This window comes from Accipiter gentilis, chromosome 17 (genome assembly GCF_929443795.1).
Source record: "Accipiter gentilis chromosome 17, bAccGen1.1, whole genome shotgun sequence".
Taxonomy (NCBI): domain Eukaryota; kingdom Metazoa; phylum Chordata; class Aves; order Accipitriformes; family Accipitridae; genus Astur; species Astur gentilis.
This window is the reverse complement of record NC_064896.1, coordinates 14148408-14168155: the sequence shown is the minus strand read 5'-3', so window position 1 is coordinate 14168155 and position 19748 is coordinate 14148408. Positions and strand designations below refer to the sequence as shown.

Sequence of the window (19748 nt, the reverse complement as noted above, 5' to 3'; positions counted from 1 at the left end):
TCAGAGCTCTGCCCAAAGCAGTGACAAGTACTTCTCATTTTTCCCCAAACGAGGATGTTATGGAGGTAATCAGATCTTCGGTCTGGAAGAAAGCTGCTCGCCTGCTTGTACAGATAGATAACCATTCTGAATCAACCAGCCCAGAGAGATCTGGCTTGCCAGTCCATGTCAAAGCATGGCTAGGAGAGGGAACAAAAAAAACCTCCAACAACCAAAAACCAAACACCACCCCACCCCCCCCCAAAAACCCAACACCATCAAAAAAAATGGACACGAGATGTTCACAAAGCACAGCCTAAGGGAGATCCCTGCTGGCAAGATGATAAAATACAGGCACACCATTTCCAAACACATCATTCACCTCCTATCACAAATAGTTTCTTCCACATCTGAATTCCAAAAACATTGCACATTCACCTCGCATTCAGTTGGACACCAGCCTCTTGCTCCTGAAGACAGCGCTGCCCCACCAATGCAGCACAGACAGCACAAGAGCAGATGTTTGGGGGGGCAAAGGGGGAATTTGGTCTCCATTTCACCATGTTTATCAAGGATAAACATTCCCGGCATACTGGAATTATCATTCTGCTGAAGCGAAGCTGATGGACCCGTTTCTACAGCTGCTTCTACTGCAGAAGAGTGGGAGGATGGGACCCAGTTGATTTCCCACTTATTGACATCAGTCATTTTTTTCTACCACATGACAGGCTTTAGATACCATTCCACTTAGGCAATAATTTTATCAGGTAAATGATTTATCTCACCTACTCATCATAATTAGTGATACCACATTTAGCAATTAATCACCCAATACTGGATATTTGTGCACTGAAAAGAAGAAGGAACAAAATAAAACAACAGATCTTGTCTCAGCTTTTTTGTACATTAAACAACTACTGCAAAATTTCAACAACTGCAACAAATTTCAAGAGACACAAACCAGAAATAATTCTTAATTATGGTGGACTATCATAAAGATACTTATGATACACCTGGGGACAAACTAAGCTCAGAAAACCGTTAACGACTGGATGAGAGACACATAAACTTCCAGACCATAAAAATGACTAAGCAAAGAAAGCAAGAGAGAGTTAAAATGAATATCCAATGAAGGACAACATATTTTACAGGAAATTGGCATTATAAAGAGGTTCAATTTTCCTCTTACAAATGACATATTTGAGAGTAACAGACATTTCCAGTGACTCAGATAATTGCCCCTTAGAATGAAGGAAAGCGTACAGATCTTTTTTTAAAAAAGAAACTTTATTACAAATCTGTAGGTTTAAGAAAATAGCCCAAAACTGTCAAAGTAGTATGAAAAATGCTGTCATCCTATTCACAGTTACCAGTCTTCTCCAATAAACACAGCATACAAAAATCAATAGAAACCGTGGCAATTCTTTTCAGCAACACAAGTCAGATACTTGTAGTTCTAAATCCCCTCCCGACAACTAAGATGCTGCTGGCAGCCCCAGGGAATGACTAAATTGCACTATTTTTGAAAACTGGAAGTTTGGATGAAAAGGCTATATACATGTACACACACTGGATTTTACCATGTGTACAGGTAACTCAGGGCAAACAAAACATGGCCCAGCACAATACTTAAAGTGTATAAAAACCTGGAGAGCCAGGGCACATGTGTATATGGTATTAAGTTATTCTCTATCCTCTGGTTCCCATTTTTCTTTTACATCTCAAACCTCGTAAAGATCAATTGTTTTGCACTCTCATTTACAGAAACAGCGAAGCTGATGTGTTGCTATACTGTCTTTTCAGACACAGAAAATGTTAGCTGCACTGCACGCAGGCAGGTGATCTAAAAATGTAATGCAGTTAGAACGTAATATAATTGAAAGTGGGATTTTAAGAAGACTGTAGAATTTACTGCAAGTGGCCTAACACCTTAAGCTCCTCTGAAAAACTGAGGCTAACATGGCATTTCTAATATCATTCACAGATAATTCGTAAAACACAGGAATGAGGAAAGAACTGTCTGATATATGTTACGTTCCTAAACTCAAGTATAGACTGCTTTAAAAAAAGCAGAAAGTTTGCAAGTATGCCATGGATTAAATCCAAACCCGCCCTATAAGTCTAACTCTGGGTAACTGGCTGCAATGGTTGGAAGCTGCAGCACAGACCACTGGTAACCATATTCTCAGATTCTTTAGACTGCACAGGACCTTGATGCCCCAGCTCAGAGCTGCAATGTAGAAGGGGCTTCAGTGTAAGAAGTGTGAAGATTTTAAAGGAGCAGGATGAAACATTTCTGTTACAATACCTGCTCGAGGTACTGATATGATCTAAAAGGGCAGGGGGGGGGGGGTGGGTGGGCGGAACCCAAACAACTCTGCAACTCTGTAATTTAACTCTTGTTTTTATCAGGTGCTTGAAGGTCCTTAGGCAAAGGACATCTGGGATTTCCTACTGATCAATCCTCCTTTTGCCAACAGCAACTTGGAAGAAACCAGCATCATGTTAAAAAACTACTCAGTGCATTTCATTCATTTTGCTGTTTCAACTTAAGTTGAAAAGCACAGAATCAAGAGTTATTCAAAGACAAATATGCTGCAGAAGAGCAATTAGAAATCAACAGTCTCTCATCACCAGAGCAAACAGGATGGAAGATGCAGAATTGAATTTACAGTAATTTCCTTCCCCATACAGACCAGATTAACCCTAGGTTAATCAGGGCTACCTGAAACACTTCTTAAAAGCCACCTGTTGGTAAGGAGGTTGTCTCATTCTCCTGCATTTTCTGAAAAGTTGATTTCTGAAACACTGTAACGAAACAGCCAAAAATCTTCATTCCAAAGAAGGAAAATAGTTCAGGTACATTCTTAGGCGTGAACCTTCAGGCTTGGGAAACGTTTTTCTAGATTGTCAGCAAGTGTCTGATCAGCCTCACGCAGAACTTCAAGGAAACTCTCCACCTGGAAATAAATTGCAAACACACACATGCACAAAAAGTAAAAAAAAAACCACACCAAAAACCAACCAAAACCAACTTGCATGGAACACAGAATTCTTATACTTGGTATAGGGGATCTTTCTACTTCTCTATCTTCCCACCAACAGCAGCCAGCAGCAGTCACTACAAGGAATAATGGAAAATGCTCCACAGTAGATACCTCCCTCCTAAACCCTACAATTTCAGTTGGTCTACATTTTGAAACATTATTGCCTTCCCTCTTATTTTATTGTTTAAATGTACACAAAGAAAAGCTCCCTATGAAAAATATTTAGAATAATTATTCTATAAGAATGTACAGGACAAATTTCAGCTAGCATAAATATGCAGACATCCATTCATTTCAGCACAGTTTGACCCTTATATCCGCTGATGATGTAGGCAAAGCTCTGGCTGAAGTAAGCCAGAGGAGACAGACAGGGTACGACTGTTTAGAATAGCATATTACTCCTGTCTGAGCAATTCTGTCCTATTTCTACATCTGATTCTGAAAGGTCTTGCCACCCATGTAGTATTTTTTCAGCTACGTTAAAGACCTTGTCAAACACTCACCGATGCGAAATACAGAGGTAAGAGGTTCTGAAACGCACAGGAACATGTCTGTTCATTTAAATGTCCCTGGTGTAGTCCTTCTAACGTATTTTCCTGGAAAACAAAATAAGAAATACAACTAGCATGTCACAAACAGCTGTTGAAAGAACAAACTCAAAATTGTGCACAGTGTCTACAGCATGCGCTTCATTCTCAAAAATGGGTAAAACAACCAGAACTTACAGTTCTCAGAGAATGCCAGATGTAGCTAATACAAAAAGGTGTGAAAGCTCATGCACCACAAGTCTCAATCTGAATGCTCCCATAATAAAAAAGTGCAGCTGAGAGATGTAGTCTATATATTGATATTCTTTCTTTTCCTTAAATAAATTGGTTTTCATTCAAAAGAAATGGCAACATACACCTAGAGAATTTACCATACAGAATCCTGGCCCTGAAGGTGCACACCTCAAAAAACCTGTGTCCCTGCCATCTAACATACATGCTGCTACTCACCTTCTGATTGACTCTCTAATAAATTTCCAGTATGCAACTTCACCTGCACAGAAAAATGCCCACATTCATAGTAATGTCTTTTTTTCTTACCTACTGTGCAGAAACCCCTCTTAGAATTTTGTTCATTCTTACCTTGGTCAGTTCTTGAAGCATATTGGAAAGTAATTCACAGCAAATATCCTTCAAAATTTTTAAATGGAAATCTTCCTCATTTACATCAGCCCTTCCAGTCTCTCCTTGTTCAGACTCCTTTGAGTTATCAACAGATCTCCTCCCACAGCCCTCCATGTATTGTAAGATACGAATCAAGCTCCCAATCAGAGGCATATCTAATATAAAGTAACAAGAAAATGGAAGTTTAACACTGAAATTTTTTCCCCATCCTTTCAAGGCATTAGAATTTTGAAACACACCACAAGATTTTATACAAAAGCTACAGGATTCTATATTTTGACAGTGTTGTGTTTTGTCATTCAAAGACTGTTTTAAAGAAGCAAGTGGAAATGTAATAGAAAACCAAACCCATTTTTTCTGCAAGCTAACCTATATCTTCTATAAAAAGTATATACCAGGGGTAAGGAATATGAGAAGGAAAATGTCTCTAGTGGTAACTCAAGAGAGGCTAGTATGTTAAATTTGCATCCAGATAATCCTATCTGATGAACCAAACCAACACATCTTTTTGTGAAGAAAAAACCCCTAAAACCAACAAAACAAAACAGAAAAAAGCACAACTTGCTTTTCCTCATCTTGGTATATTCTTGTTCTGTCTGTGAAGCAAACATAGCAGACAGCACGGACAAAATAGAGGCCAATACAGTCTTCTGCTCCTGCACAATAATCGGTGGATCGTCTGGCTGGCAAAGTTCATGGCAAACGAGGTCATAAAGCAAACTCCAAGTCTCTTTTCCTCCATCAGGAGCCTGCACTTGAGAAAGAAAGAAAGAGAACCCACCAACCCAACAAATTTAATCTAGGTACATGAATTATTTTTCTCCCCATTAAATATCTGATGATCTAGAAGTTACTACTGTTCTTGGTCCCACTGTACGTAGCAATTCAAGTGTCTTACCAATAGCCTGAATACCCTCATCCACTGTGGTCAGCAGCTGCAAAATATGCATATAAACATCAAGTCCTTCTGGATTATCTGATCTGCACAGAACAAACAAAAAAACAAAGACAAATTAAAGATCTGATTACTGAGTTTATATTCTGTGTGCTCTGGACACACAGAAGACTATCAGCAATCACTGCCATTCTCTCTGCTAACAAACTAGTCAACTCATTTCAAATTATAACTACAGGAAAATGTATTCTAGTGATCTGTCAAACTATGCAGCTCCCAGTGAAATCAAGATGTCCACACACAGGCCTTAACAAGGAGTCTCCCCAGCCATGAAACCAAAAAGAAATCCCACATACCGGACTTGCTTGGCTGCTTCAAGTATACAGGGCACAATCTTAAAATCTGGAAGTTCTTCAGGGGAATCATCTACAGATGGTCCCACAGACCGACAAGTGCCATTTTTAATCCAGTTTAACATTAGCTCTTCATCCAGATCAAAGAGTTTGTCCACTACTTCACCTACTTTTACCAGCAATTCAACTGCACAAGAAAGAATGTATAAATTTCAACAAAAATAAAAACCAAGAGCAAAAATTAGCTCACAACATGCTAATATATAAAAGTATTCAGAGTAAATTCAGTGCTGAAATATATTAGTTTTGTTCATGACCTACTCATGATGTTTAATTCCTTTTTGCTGCATAGCTCAGGCGAAGAGCTTGATAAACAGGAATTCTATGAAAGATCACTGACACCTTCTACCTTATCATGTCATTTATGAAGCAGGAACTTGATTCTGCAAAGAGACTTCATGTTCCTGAAAAGTTGCAACTTCTGCTTCTGAAGTAAAACTTTTCCAAGATTTGTCCCTAAATATGCAGGTTTCTGCTAATCTTACACCTGCCAATCTGCATTTTACTTAAGTAGATCTGTGATTTCAATTGGATGGAGCAGGACTTCTGAGGATTGTCATTAAAAAACCACAACCAAATTGAAAAAGCTAAATTATTAGGATTCCTAGACAAATGATAACTACTGTTACAATTGAGTTGGATGCGAAACATAAATGCTATCCAAAGTATTGTCATTATTAGGTGCTGTCGTGGTTTCAGCCCGGCCGGTAACAAAGGACCACGCAGCCGCTCGCTCACTCCTCCGCCCCCCTCCGGTGGGATGGGGAGGAGACGGAGGAGAGAAAAGGAAAAGAAACTGGAACCTCGAGGGTTGAGATAAAGGCAGTTTACCGGGACAAACACAAAAAGATTACAACAACAACAACGGCACTAATGAAAAAGTATACAAAAAGAGTGATGCACAGTGCAACTGCTCACCACCCGGGACCCGACGCTCCGCCACTTCCCCCACCGAAAACAGAGAGCACCCCCCGGCCCGCTCCCCATTTATATACTGAGCATGATGGCACATGGTATGGAATAGCTCCTTGGCTAGTCCAGGTCAGCTGCCCCGGCTATGCCCCCACCTCCCAGGTTCCTGTAAAAATTAACTCTATCCCAGCTGAACCCAGGACAGGTGCTTAGTGTGGTTTCTGCTAAATTAGTGCTAAGATTGATTTGTGTACCACTGACTGCATACCCAAAGGCTGTGCAGTATTCAGCTGCCATTCTGTGCTTGTTTTGGCTGGGATAGAGTTAATTTTCTTCATAGTAGCTGGTATGGGGCTGTGCTTTGGATCTGTGCTGAAAACAGTGCTGATAACACAGGGATGTTTTCATTATTGCTGAGCAGTGCTTACACAGATTCAAGGCCTTTTCTGCTTCTCAGCCCACCCCACCAGCGAGCACGCTGGGGGGGCACAAGAAGTTGGGAGGGGACACAGCCGGGACAGCTGACCCCAACTGACCCAACGGATGTCCCAGACCATACATCATCATGCTCAGCATGTAAACCTGGGGAAGAAGGAGGAAGAGGGGGGACGTTTGGAGTTACGGCATTTGTCTTCCCGAGTAACAGTTACGTGCGATGCAGCCCTGCTGTCCTGGAGACGGCTGAACACCTGCCTGCTGATGGGAAGTGGTGAATGAATTCCTTGCTTTGCTTTGCTTCGCTTCCATGCGTGGCTTTTGCTTTACCTATTAAACTGTCTTTATTTCGGCCCACAAGTTTTCTCACTTTTACTCTTCTGATTCTCTCCCCCATCCCATCAGAAGGGGAATGAGCAAGTGGCTGTGTGGCGCTCAGTTGCTGGCTGAGGTTAAACCACGACTCATCCAGAGTAACTGAATCATTCCTCCAGTTCCCATTCCACAAGTATGGTAGTTTAAAAAAATGGAAAATACCTAGCTGATTTGGAAAAAGAATTTAAATGAGGTTTTGTTTCAATGATCAAAAATGACACATGTATCTCCCTGAATGAGGACTATGTCATTTCCTTTACTGTGCCAAATAACAATTTCTTCTATTAGACTTATTTTGATTCCCCCACAGAGCTTTCTTCTTCCTCTATGGGTGCTTTTGTGGTTGTTTTTTATATATATTTATAAACCTGCAAAGGCAGGACAAGTTTATTTTTGTGTCCTTTAAATTCATGAGGTTTACTTTATTTTAAAGAAATTCTGTACTCCCAATTGAAAATATTTGTCTTTGAAATTGCATGCTTGAGTTCTTTTTTTTTTTTTCTGCAAACACCCACTAACTCCCAGCTTGTTTTGGCAACTTACCATTTGTAGAGCTGGACATGATAAAGCAAACACAGTCATACACAGAAGGGTTCTCTCGGATTCTCTCAACCCAGACATTGGCCACCTCAGGCTGGGAGAGGCAAGTTAACAACAACCTAGAAAAGAATTGCCCATTTAACAAATTAGAACCCAATTCATTCATTTTAGCTGTACAAGTGTAAATCAAAAATAATGAGAATGACGTGACAGAAGCAGAAATACAGCTCACAGCAAACAGATTCCAGAACAATGTGGAAATGATAAAAGGATAGTATGAGAGGATAATAAAATAGTGAGCCCACTTGTCAACTTTCTTCCCAGGCAACTACACTAATAATGCATTGATTTCTGAGATATCCTACCTGCTTGTTTCCAGAAGAGTTGGGGAGTCTGAATCACACAAACGTTGCAATAACACTTGGCTTTAAGGAGGAAATGTAAGATAAAAGTTAATAAAAATCTATCTTTGTTTAAAAATAAAAAGTTATAAAAAGGTTTTATTATTATTCCATAGCTGCAGCCATGTTTTAGATTAAAACCAGCTTTTCCTGACTGTGCATGCATTTCCAGTGCTCAAGATTGCCAAACTTAGAAATTAAAGATTCAAGAACTTGACTGGCGATTAAAACCAAAAATAAATAGCGGTCTGTATCCTTTTTTTTTTAACTTCACTGAACACTTGCCACACAAATACAGTCAGCCAAAAAGATGTGAATGAAGATGAGGCATGGCAGGCAAACTTAGTTCCTTCTGTAACATGTATTTCATGATTGTGAGCTCAGAAAAGCAGTACTCATGCATGTATAAAGCACATATACACTTACCCAAGATTCTCATCTTTACTGATGGACATGCATATGTCTTGGAAACAGGCCATATTTCCTAATATTCCCACACAGATTTCCTGAGAAGTCAAAACACAGTATAATGAGGCAACTGCAACGCAGTTCACAATTTTATTTCCACAGCCATAAGACAAAAGTAAGAGAGGTTCAAAGACATTTTTCAGTTTGATTTCCAAGTTCTTATGACTCACCAATTTCAAGACAGAGATACACATTTTTCTACAGGACGCTATTAGACTAGCCTAAAAAATACTCATGACAGGTACTATTCAGATATTTAGGTGTTAAGGTGTTCCATAAAAGCAAATAAATCTTGAAATCAACTTTGTTTGCATAGTCTATGTACACCATTTTGAAGCTAACCTGGCATCCCTATTATTAAAGCAATAAAGAGTCCCAAGAACAAAAATATCACCACGTAAGCGCAACCCTCACAGATATTCACTTCCTCCCATAAGAAAAAGCTCTTAATACAAGCTTCCAGCAAAGCCCATTTTCTGATTGCAGAGATAAAAAACCAAACCCAAAACCCAACCAAAAGCAGTGCAACCCATTAGAATATTCATGCCTAGACAATCATTAAAAGGATGCACATTTCTATACAGGGGACCACAAAAGCTCTGAAGTACCTGTGGGTGACTGGTGCTAACACAGAATGTCCTGGGGATCATTCATTTTCAGCAATTTAAAGCTGGATATCAACTCTCACCACTCAAGGTTATCTTCTTAATTATTAACATGCTATTACCTCTGCTAAATTACGGCTGACGCTCTAGCAGACACTATTTCAAGAAAGTAGCTGTGATGACCAATTCACACTCGCTTCCAAATTTTGGTTGTACTTTCAAAACACAAAGTACTGAACTTTCAAAGCCCTACATGCCTCTACTCATCTCCTGAAGTAAAGCGTCTGGTAACTTCAGAGAAAAGGGAGTTGTACCAAGACTGAATAACTTTGAAAACCCCATCTTAAACCCTATAGTACACTGTGTAATACAAGCTGCAACACAATGACATCAAAAGAAAGGGAGAAAAAAAATTTATTAAGTATTGGTGTCCAACAGTTCCTAACCTCTAAGATTACTTTTTGTATTGGGTTTGCGCGGCAAGGTTTTGGTAGCGGGGGGCTACAGGGGTGGCTTCTATGAGAAGCTGCTAGAAGCTTCCCCTACATCCAACAGAGCCAATGTCAGCCAGCTCCAAGACGGACGTGCTGCTGGCCAAGGCTGAGCCCATCAGCGACTGTGACACCTCCTCTGGGATAACATATTTAAGACAGGGAAAAAGCTGCTGTGGAACAGAAACTGCAGCTGGAGAGAGGAGTGAGAACATGTGAGAGAAACAACCCTGCAGGCACCCTTGCAAGGTCAGTGAAGAAGGAGGGGGAGGAGGTGCTCCAGGTGCCAGAGCAGAGATTTCCCTGCAGCCCATGGGGAAGGCCATGGTGAGGCAGGCTGTCCCCCTGCAGCCCATGGAGATCCATAGCGGAGCAGATATCTGCCTGCAGCCCGGGGAGGACCCCACGCCGGAGCAGGTGGGTGCCCAAAGGAGGCTGGGACCCCATGGGAAGCCCGTGCTGAACAGGCTCCTGGCAGGACCTGTGGCCCCACGGAGAGAGGAGCCCACACTGGAGCAGGTTTGCTGGCAGGACTTGTGACCCTGTTGGAAGGGACCCACACTGGAGCAGTCTGTGCCTGAAGGACTGCACCCCATGGAAGGGACCCACGCTGAAGCAGTTTGTGAAGAACTGCAGCCCATGGGAAGGACTCATATTGGAGAAGTGTGTGCAGAACTGTCTCCCGTGGGAGGGACCCCACGCTGGAGCAGGGGAAGAGAGTGAGGATAAAGGAGCGGCAGAGATGTGTGATGAACTGACCACAACCCCCATTCCCTGTTCACCTGTGCTGCTGGGCGGGGAGGAGGTAGAGAATTTGGGAGTGAAGCTGTGCCTGGGAAGAAGGGAGGGGTGGGGGGAATGTGTTTTAAGATTTGGTTTTATTTCTCATCACCCTACTCTGATTTGATTGGTAATAAATTAATTTAATTTCCCCAGGTCGAATCTGTTTTGCCAGTGATGGTAATTGGTGAGTGATCTCCCTGTCCTTATCTTGACCCACCAGCCTCTCATTGTATTTTCTCTCCCGTCCAGTTGAGGAGCAGAGTGATAGAGTGGCTTGGTGGGCCCCTGGCATCCAGCCAGGGTCAACCCATGGCACTTTTCTAGGTCTGACTTAAAAAATTCTTGACTATTTCTGCTCAGTAATCATGAAACAAATAATGAAAAAAAGGTCAGTCTTCACAGGTTTTTATAACAAGCCTTATAACTACATTTGATAAACTTAGTCCTTCATCAGTAATGACATATATCAGCTTCAGCATCGCTGAAATACTTACCGATTAGACCGTATTAAAAACACTGCATAAAAGCATTCTAAACTTTGCTTTTGCATTTTCTCCTTGTTTCCCTAATGTATTCAAACATGCAATGGGAGGAGGAGGGAGATAGGTGCAAATGCATGTACAGAGCTATTTACTATTGCTATTAATATGGGACAGCTTTTTGACAGCCCATACTTACAGTAAGGCGAGGGCATTTTGACTTGGCAAAAACTCCCATGAATATATCAGGAGCGTTGAACTCCTGAAGAAATAAAGCAACATCCTGTGGAGAAAGTGAATGGAGAAGTAAATGGACTTCTACAATTTCCAAATACAAAATCAAACCTTTTCTCACAGCACAAGGACTCAGTCGAAGAGTTGTCAAACTCACTACACGAGATCAGTTATTTCCCAACAGTTAATACCAATAATCCTTGCTTTTCAATGCGAGAAGATCAGCAAGCCCCTGTGGTGATTCAGGATGCCAATGATTTGCTATACAATGAGCCAAGTCACATTTAGTTTCTTGTGCTCTCTCTCAACAGAGGGTCAGAGGCGCTAAGTCAGAATTCAGCAAGTATGTTTTCAGACAGTGACATCGCCCAGACATACAAAAAGAAACAAGGGAAGGGATTAACATTAGCACTTGATCAGACCATACAGAAGAGGAAACCTCCTCCTCATTTTACCACATTAAACCACAAAATTAGTTCTCTATTTAGGAGTAAAGGACACATCTTCCATGTTTATTTGAAACATCTAAACAAAGAGCCACAGAATAAAATAATAATTAAACAAAAAAAAATTTATCTTGAGAATTTGTTCCAGCATTTGAGAACGTTGAGAAAAAGACCAAAAAGCTATGTTACATTGCCATTGTCAGCCCGTAGCTAAACTTTAAAAGGCTGTTATCTACCAGAAAAAACTACGCTTACCAGCAGGATGCATTACAATTGCTAGAGGGAAAAAAGCCTGTTTAGAGATGACATCAGTATTATCTCCATAATCAAACTGCTGAAGATCCAGGCTATGCACCTGAGTTAATTTCAGCTACAGCTAAGGTGCTGTCTTCTAATAACTCTGAGCTTCAGTTCAACCCCTACACATAATACAGAAAGCCAACAGGTGTGAATATGGTCCCATTTATGCCAGCTGACCCTAAAAACCAGCACCACAGGATCCATTAGACACCTGGAGGGAAGGTTGGGCAGACCACCATGTTTCTTTCGCATTCGCGCACGGGTCTGTTTTACATCCTCAAACGGCAGCACAGAGCCCAGCAACTAGGGCACAACAAAAGGCCTGCTTTTGCAAATCCATGCTGGGCTTAAGAGAGCACACAACTTACTTGCTCCTCTTGAAAAGCAGCCTTTGTGATGAGCCTGCTTGATGCCAATTCACCACACCTGCCCTGCCTAATGACTCACAGCGTGCTGCCGGCCAAACCAGGGAATAATCAACACCGTCGAAATCAGAAAGCTGACCGAGCCCACGTAATTCTGTGCCTTCTCCCGCCTCCAGAAGGATTCTGCGGACCACCCTTGAGGTCCGACCGCCGCCCATCGGTCCTACCTCGTCCATCGACATGTCCCACACTTTGCAAATGTCATTCTCCATCTCTTCATCCAGCTCCGTCTGGATTCCCCCGGGACTCACGGTGGGCTCCGTCTTCTCGGGGCTAATGACCTGAGGGAAAACGGGGGTGGGGGCGCACAGCGGGGACGGCGGTACGTGAGCTACGAGCATACGACAGAGACACGCCATGAAACATTAACAACGACCCACCGCTTCAGTCACGGCGCAAAAAAACCCCCACACAACCAGGAAACCGGCGTGTCGTGTGTGTGTGTGTGTGTGGTGTCCCGGTAACGGTCGCACCGCGCCCGCCGGCCTCTTCCCTCACGGCGCCCCCGCTCCCCCAGGCCCGCACCTCGATGAGGCGGGTGAGGATGCTGAACAGCCAGTGCTTGCTGTACACCGTGTTCCCCACCGCGTCGCCCTCCTCCTCCTCCGCCTCGCTGGAGGGCGGCGAGGGGTTACGGTCCATGGCGGCCCGCCACAACCCCGCCGGCGCCAACGAGGCGGCAGCGGCGGCCAGAGCGGCGCCGGGGCGGCGCCCCGCAGCGCCCCCTGCCGGGGCGGGGTGCCGGGAGGACACCCCCTCGACGGGCGGGTCGGGGCCCTCGCCGGCCCTCAGCGCCCGGCCCGGGACGGCGGGACGCGGCCCTGGCCGCCGCCTCCTCCGCGGAAAGCGGCCCCCGAGGCTCCCGGGGAGGCCGAGGCAGACCCCTCGCCCCTCGGCAGCGCCCGTGGCCCCCGCGACGCCCTGACAGCGGCCCGCAGGGACGCGCACGGGGAGCGCGGCCCCCCCGCCAGGGCGTCCCGCTCCCCTCGAAGCCGGCGCTGGGGGTTGAGGTCCCCACGCCGAAGGAAGGGAGGCGAGCCAGCAGGCAGCGGTTGACGGGAGAGTTTCTTTATTGGGCTGCACAGAGGAGGTCTACTAGGGGAGCAGAGATGGCCTGCCGGGGGGCAGTGCTAGTAGTTGGTGGGGAGGCCCGGAGGTCTGTAGCGGTTGGGATCCCCCCCGCTTCTGCCCCACTCATTCGCTTCTTGGTCGGCTCGGGTGTCTTCCGCGCCTCTGCCACTCACGTCGCTCTGCCATTTTTCCCGGACATCGCTAAGAGGAAGAAAAAAGGCCACCTGAACGAACCGGCATTTAACTCCACTTTGCATTGATTTCCTCGCTCATATAAACCTAGCTTTTCCACCGGACTTCTCAAAGCGAGATGCAAGCGCATATTCAGGCCTTGTCCTAGAACCATAGGGGAATGCGTAAGTGCTGCGTCAGGAAATGAACTGGCAAGAAAGAAGTTCCTTCTCGCCAGAAATGCGGAGGTGAGGAATCTGCCTTCTGGGGAGGACAAGATGAAAGGCTCAAGCTCATGTGGGAGGAGAGGCATCATTCCTCTAGAGACAGCCTGTTCAGACATTAACTGCTTCCCCTCCCCTCCACTGTCTGTCTAGGTCAAAAGCTGAGTACAAGTCAAAAAGGACTTCACTCTGACTGGAATGCCTGGATCCCTAGTAACTCACTGTTAACAAGCCAAATACGCTCCATTACCTGATCACTTTGGCTGCCCAAGCACCACCAGGTCCTCTTTGGGCAGCATCGTAATTCCCACGAGCATGGAAATATTTGTCAGCATCTTTATAATTTGCCTCACGCATGTCCCGGTATGCTCTGAACATATCCCATGCCCCTGAAGAAAACAGAGAAGATGTTGACTTTAAAGAGTCATCAGTGAAGTCCATTTCAGCCAGGAGCTGAAAGGCCCAGTAACACAGAGAGGCACTTCTCCTCATCAGCCTTTGCACACGGGCATGCCCACGGAAAGAGCCTGCGGGGGCTGATCAAGGCCGTCTTCCAGCAGCAGAAACCAGCAGGGTCCCTAATGTGGAGCTGCAGACCTCCCACCTCCAAGGACTGCATCCCTTGATTGCCAATAACCTGTGCTTGAGGAGGGGGATCCTGAGAGAAAGACTTGCAGTAACAGCAGCTTACCTCCCACTGCATCCCGGACAAATTGTCCACCTCGGACTAGTAGTGGCTTCTCAGCACTTGTGCACAGAATAAAGGAGAGCAACACGAGGCAGACACGGAGCCTCATGGTTCCTGGCCCAAGCCTGACACGGAGCTGTGAGACAGACAGTTAGAGAGATGAGCAGTTCTGGAGCACCTTTGAGAGACTGTTGCTATAGCATCCATCACACCCGTAGCTGTGCCTGGACAGCTGCCCCAGCACTGATGGCTAGCCCAGGAACCTGCTTGTCCCCACACAAGGAGAGATGCCCTCTGTGCAACCACAACCTCAGCTAAGGACTCCGCAACAGAGGCGGATGGACATGAGAAACTTGCATTTTAGCATTCTCTGCTGCTCCCGTCACGAATACAGAGAAGCCCCCCCATGCTAAAGCATTAGTCCTGTTCCTGAATACCAGCTAAAAACACAGCATATAACTCACAAATTCAGAATATCACTCACCATTGCAGAAAGGCAAAGCCAAAGGAGGGGAGCTTGTCTTGTGTGCTCTGAGACTCAGAGAGGATATTTATAAGCAATTCAAACCCCTCAAAAGAGGAAATTGGAAAGGATACCCATGGCTGGGAATTCCCCACAACCAACCCGCTTCCAAAACTGAAATCATTACAGTAAGCCTGTCCTTGTCATTACTGTAAGTTCATAGCTCCTGTTACACAATTTTTTAGAAAGTATGTGGTGCCTCTTCAGCTGTCCACAGGACTATTTGCTCCTCATAACAAGCAGGATGTGTTCTGTGTGGTTGAAGTGTTAGAGTTGCCTTAAGGGTGACACTTTTGTTCAGCTCTTCTGCTGGACAGAGCTCGGAGAAGGTGCCTGATCATCTGCACTGTACGTTGAAGCACAAGGTCAGGTCTGCGTTTGTGCACGAGGAGTGGTCAGCTGCATTACCACAATGGCTGCAGGAACCACTAAGCGAAATTCCCATGCGTGCTGGGATGAAAAAATGGATCCCAGAGTTGATAGAATGGAAAGTGGGAAATGTTGCTTTTAACTCCACTGCAAAACAAACTGCAGACACCCATGTCCCTGCTGATAATGCTTCAAGATAGCACACACACACACACCCCCACCATAAAGGCGGCCTGAATGGTTCGTCCTGCCTTTGCTTGCTCTCACAGATCCTTCTCAAGGGGCTTCCAGCCATCCTGCTGCAACAGTGGCTCAGTGAGGCTCAGGTGGGCTAAACTAAGGAAGTTGTGATGCAGCAGTAAACATTTTATCTAAGGGGAAGTTCAGATCCATACAGCCACAGCTCTGCTAGAGTTTAAGATCGATATTTTAACTGTCAGGCCCTATCGGCATGGTTCACAGTTTGAGTATCCACTGTGCTCTCTCCGCTTATGAGCCTGCTTGCTTCCCTTGGTTAACAACTGACACAACTGTTTCCACTGCAGAAAGGTCTGGGTTTGAGTGCAGTTGCACTGTAGAATGAATTTGCAGAAATGTCTCCCCATTGTGCGGTCTCATACATGATTTAACAAGTCTAAGAGAACTTCTTTATATTCTCTGCAGAAGAGGTATGTGTAGTAGCCCCAGTCACAACTCTTAAAATTAGCTGCTGGAGCCAAAGGGCAGAGGCACAAGGTAAAAGAGGTGCAATAACAAACAGCTAATAAAGTGCCAGCAGCTAACTTCCTTGGGCATCACTAGACTTCAGGCAATAATTTAGCGTAGGGGAAGAAGAAACACTTTCCACACACAGGCCTGGAGTGGCAGGACAGATATTCTCTAGTATACTGTATCTCTGAATGAACAATTTGAGATGAGAATCTAAACCCCAACCCAACGGACAAGGAAACCTTGCAAAAAGCAGGCAGCCAGGCACATAATTTTGTCCCCTACCACCCAGGAACCTGATACTTAGCAGTGTAACAGCTCAGTTACAGCAGAGACTGGAAGGCTGTGGGTTTGCTGCAACTCTGTTCACATTCTAGCAATGACTTATGCCCTTACGGTACGTCAGCTCAAGTGCCTTCTCTGCTGGCCGCAAGTAGCCCTGTCTGCCTCTTTTTGGTTTTGATTTAAAAAAACCCCAAAAACTGAAAAATTATACCTGTAAGTTGGGGTACAGGCTCACTAACGCATGTCCCATTTTGGCCAGGGATCTAGAACAGAGCATTGCCTTCAGAACTGACTTAAGGAACTTTTCCCTACAAAAGCTTAGACATTTTGGGCCACAGAGGATATTTCTGAGTTTTCTGATGTGGCCTGATATGTTTCACATTCTCCCCAAACCAAAATTTTCTGCAAAGAGCACAAACACGAGGATAATTGCAAGAAGGCAGGTACTGGAGGAGATTTTTAGAAGATCTTGGATTGCATCCTCCTGACTTGTCTCCAACAAGGACAGCAGCAGCAGTGACAATGCTAGAGCTTCCTACAGTAACTGAGATAAAGCACCAGCTTTGTGCTTCAGCAAATAACAGCCTGAGCACTGCTTGTCCATAGCCTCTTTGCCTGCTTTCCAGGTCACAGCTCTTGGCCCATAGAAACAACCTGCAGCCAAAATCATTGCTTTTGCAACACAAATAGGCAAGCTGCCTCTGAGCACGTAGAAGGGTTTGAATGGAATATTCTTTTCTGGCCCAGCACTAAAACAGAGCCTGCATGTGCACACTGGGTAAACATAACACATACAGGGGCACCTAGGAGACCCTTTTCTAGGTTTGTACATTCCGATATACTTAAGATGAAAAGCAACCTCAAACTGTTTGCCCTTTAACTATCTACAAATGTAAGCTACATTCTGCAAACATTCTGTAATGTAGGTATTTTGCAATCTAAAAAAATCTCAGCTTGAGAAAGGGGACGAGGTGAATTCCCAGCTCAGGCACAGTAATAAACACAGTCACCCCTTATTCTGGGAAGTAACAGCACCTTATCCAAGTTTACATGGACAATAATTCACTTCAGGGGTTTTGCCATGCTGCTGTATGCAATATTTACTAGCATTGGCCTCAGGATAATAGACATGTAGAGCAACTGCAAACTTAGCCCCTCTTCAAGAAGCAGTTTGCATATGCAGATATTTATTTTAAATAAAATTTATTTCACCAGAGGTTTTGATGATAATTCTAATGGTGAAACAGTGTTTTGAAGCAGTTATGAGGCCTTTAGATATTTGGGGGTGTGTGGGGGGAAGACCAACAACAAACCCAACACTGCTTCTACTTAATATTGCTCCAGGCAAAGCCCCCTTTATTCATCTCTGCTCTTCAAGGGTCCCCTCCACCAACAGTCACCAAAACCAAAGATGAGCTGCAGCTCATCTGCTCCAGCAAAGGCTGGATTAAAATATCAGCAGTGTATGCTTAGCTGGCTGACAAGAGCCAGTAGGAGCTGTACCTTTAGGATGAGGGCATTGCTCTGTACAACCGTAACTTCTAAATAGAAGACTGCTTCATTTCACAGTCCCCTCACTTACCCATATGAGATGAAAACACGTGCATCAAGAATAGGAAATGGTGATTTTCCAACTCTTCTTCAGAGTAAATTCTTACTCTTTACTGGCAGCCAAGTTAGTTGAAATCAACACAAGCTCACTCTAGACACCAAATTTGAACAAACGCTTCCCATTATGTTAGCTATATGACAGTTCTGACACAAAGTTAAAAAAACTTCTGAATGCAAAGTGTATGAGATTTATTGTAAAAAAAAACACCAAAAGCCCCAACCCTCACTCAAAGTTAACCACGTGTACAAAAACCCCACAGAAGTAAGGAGGAGATTGCTGTAGAGACAAGCCAGGTACGTTCTTGGAAAGCCAGCCAACTTCCTCTGAGGGCAACACAAGTACTCAGCTAAAGCTGTACTACATTCACACGCTTGTAACAGAGTTAGTTAAACACAACAGCCACTGAGCTTACTTGGCAGGTAGGAGAACAGGCACCAACATCTGATTTGTTTAACCTCACCACACACTGCAGGTGCCTGGCTCCTATTCCAAGTCTTACAGTAAGAGCATGGAGTGTTTCCAACAGAAGGATCTGTGCTGTTTCCAATGTCAAAAATCTAAACCCCAAAAGACTTAAAAGTTTTATTTTTTTTGAAGTAGTTCTGCATTGGCTTTTCCACAAGCAACACTATTAACAGATGAAAGCCTGCCACTAATTGACTCCCTCTAACTTCATTTTCTCTAGTGAAGTAACCAACCCTCCATAATAAAGTCTTTTCTTGCAATTGAGGTAAAATAGACTGCACCTCTCAGAAGTCTGGAGGTTTTATTACTAAAGTCCTATTTTCATTAAAATAAAAGCATTATTTTGCACCACTACAAGTGCTGCAAGACTACATAAAAAGAGGGATTGTAAAGAAATATTGTCATTTCATGACAAAATTATGGATTAAATAATAAATTTAGTTCCAATGCATACATTAATTTTTTGTTTAAATGACATTTGTGAAAATGAAATATTGACCAGACACTGTGGCCTTCTGTTAAAAATGTGACAGTCTTGACAGCAAAGAGGGAGAAAAATAGAAGCCTAAAAAGAAACTTGTTCAAAGATGTATTAAGTGCAGAAAGAGTGCTGGTACAAAGCATAGTTCTGTAAATGAGAAATAAAATCCAAGTGATTTTATAGATCTTCATATTCTAGCAGATACTTAAAAAGACTTCTTGACAGCATCCATCTAAAAATACTTATCCAAACCTTCAGCTTTTAGAAAGGTTATTAAAATAAGACATGCAGTCCTCTCACCTTCCAAAATGTCAAATTCATTGTGGAATTACCAAAGTTTACCCGGACTTTAGTAAAGCCTTTGACAGACACCGTTTCCCACAGCACTCTCCTGGAGACACTGGCTGCTCATGGCTTGGATTGGCATACGCTTCACTGGGTAAAAAACTCACTGGATGGCCAGACCCAAAGAGTTGTGGTGAATGGAATTAAATCCAATTGGCAGACAATCACAAGTAGTGTTCCCCAGGGCTCAGTATTGGGGCCAGTTCTGTTTAATTTCTTCATCAATGATCTGGATGAGGGGAGGGGATCGAGTGCACCCTCAGTAAGTTTGCAGATGACACCAGGTTGGGTGGGAGGGTTGATCTGCTCGAGGGTAGGAAGGCTCTACAGAGGGATCTGGACAGGCTGGATCGATGGGCCGAGGGCAATTGTATGAGGTTCAACAAGGCCAAGTGCCTGGTCCTGC

The 19748-nt window shown here is 44.0% G+C and overlaps 2 protein-coding genes across 3 annotated transcripts; both read right to left on the bottom strand.

Moving 5' to 3' along the window:
* Positions 1–862: 862 nt before the first annotated feature.
* Positions 863–13097, bottom strand: SAAL1 (serum amyloid A like 1). The gene is made up of 12 exons (XM_049820021.1): positions 12926–13097; positions 12568–12681; positions 11195–11278; positions 8596–8675; positions 8134–8193; positions 7772–7887; positions 5450–5633; positions 5097–5179; positions 4764–4952; positions 4157–4353; positions 3530–3622; positions 863–2939 (listed from the first exon to the last, which is right to left on the bottom strand). Exons 1-12 carry the CDS (start codon positions 13040–13042, stop codon positions 2847–2849), a joined length of 1410 nt encoding a protein of 469 aa, XP_049675978.1. The 5' UTR covers positions 13043–13097; the 3' UTR covers positions 863–2846.
* A 355-nt stretch (positions 13098–13452) lies between these two features.
* On the bottom strand, positions 13453–18333 carry LOC126046950 (serum amyloid A protein-like). Of its 2 annotated transcripts, none has more exons than XM_049820028.1 (4): positions 18022–18333; positions 14558–14690; positions 14117–14255; positions 13453–13672 (listed from the first exon to the last, which is right to left on the bottom strand). In XM_049820028.1, exons 2-4 carry the CDS (start codon positions 14661–14663, stop codon positions 13531–13533), a joined length of 387 nt encoding a protein of 128 aa, XP_049675985.1. In that variant the 5' UTR covers positions 14664–14690; positions 18022–18333; the 3' UTR covers positions 13453–13530. The 2 variants fall into 2 exon arrangements, with proteins under 2 accessions (XP_049675985.1, XP_049675984.1); XM_049820027.1 differs by lacking the exon at positions 18022–18333 and adding an exon at positions 15039–18010.
* Positions 18334–19748: the final 1415 nt, after the last annotated feature.

Coding starts and splice junctions, on each gene's coding strand:
- SAAL1 (XM_049820021.1), bottom strand. CDS start 13,042: ATGGACCGTAACCCCTCGCCGCCCTCCAGCGAGGCGGAGGAGGAGGAG. Junction 7,888..8,133: donor ACTCTTCTGGAAACAAGCAG/GTAGGATATCTC, acceptor ATTCTTTTCTAG/GTTGTTGTTAACTTGCCTCT. Junction 3,623..4,156: donor TGCTTCAAGAACTGACCAAG/GTAAGAATGAAC, acceptor TTTGTTTTCCAG/GAAAATACGTTAGAAGGACT.
- LOC126046950 (XM_049820027.1), bottom strand. Junction 14,256..14,557: donor TGTCCGGGATGCAGTGGGAG/GTAAGCTGCTGT, acceptor TGTTTTCTTCAG/GGGCATGGGATATGTTCAGA. Junction 13,673..14,116: donor TGGGCAGCCAAAGTGATCAG/GTAATGGAGCGT, acceptor TCTTCCTCTTAG/CGATGTCCGGGAAAAATGGC.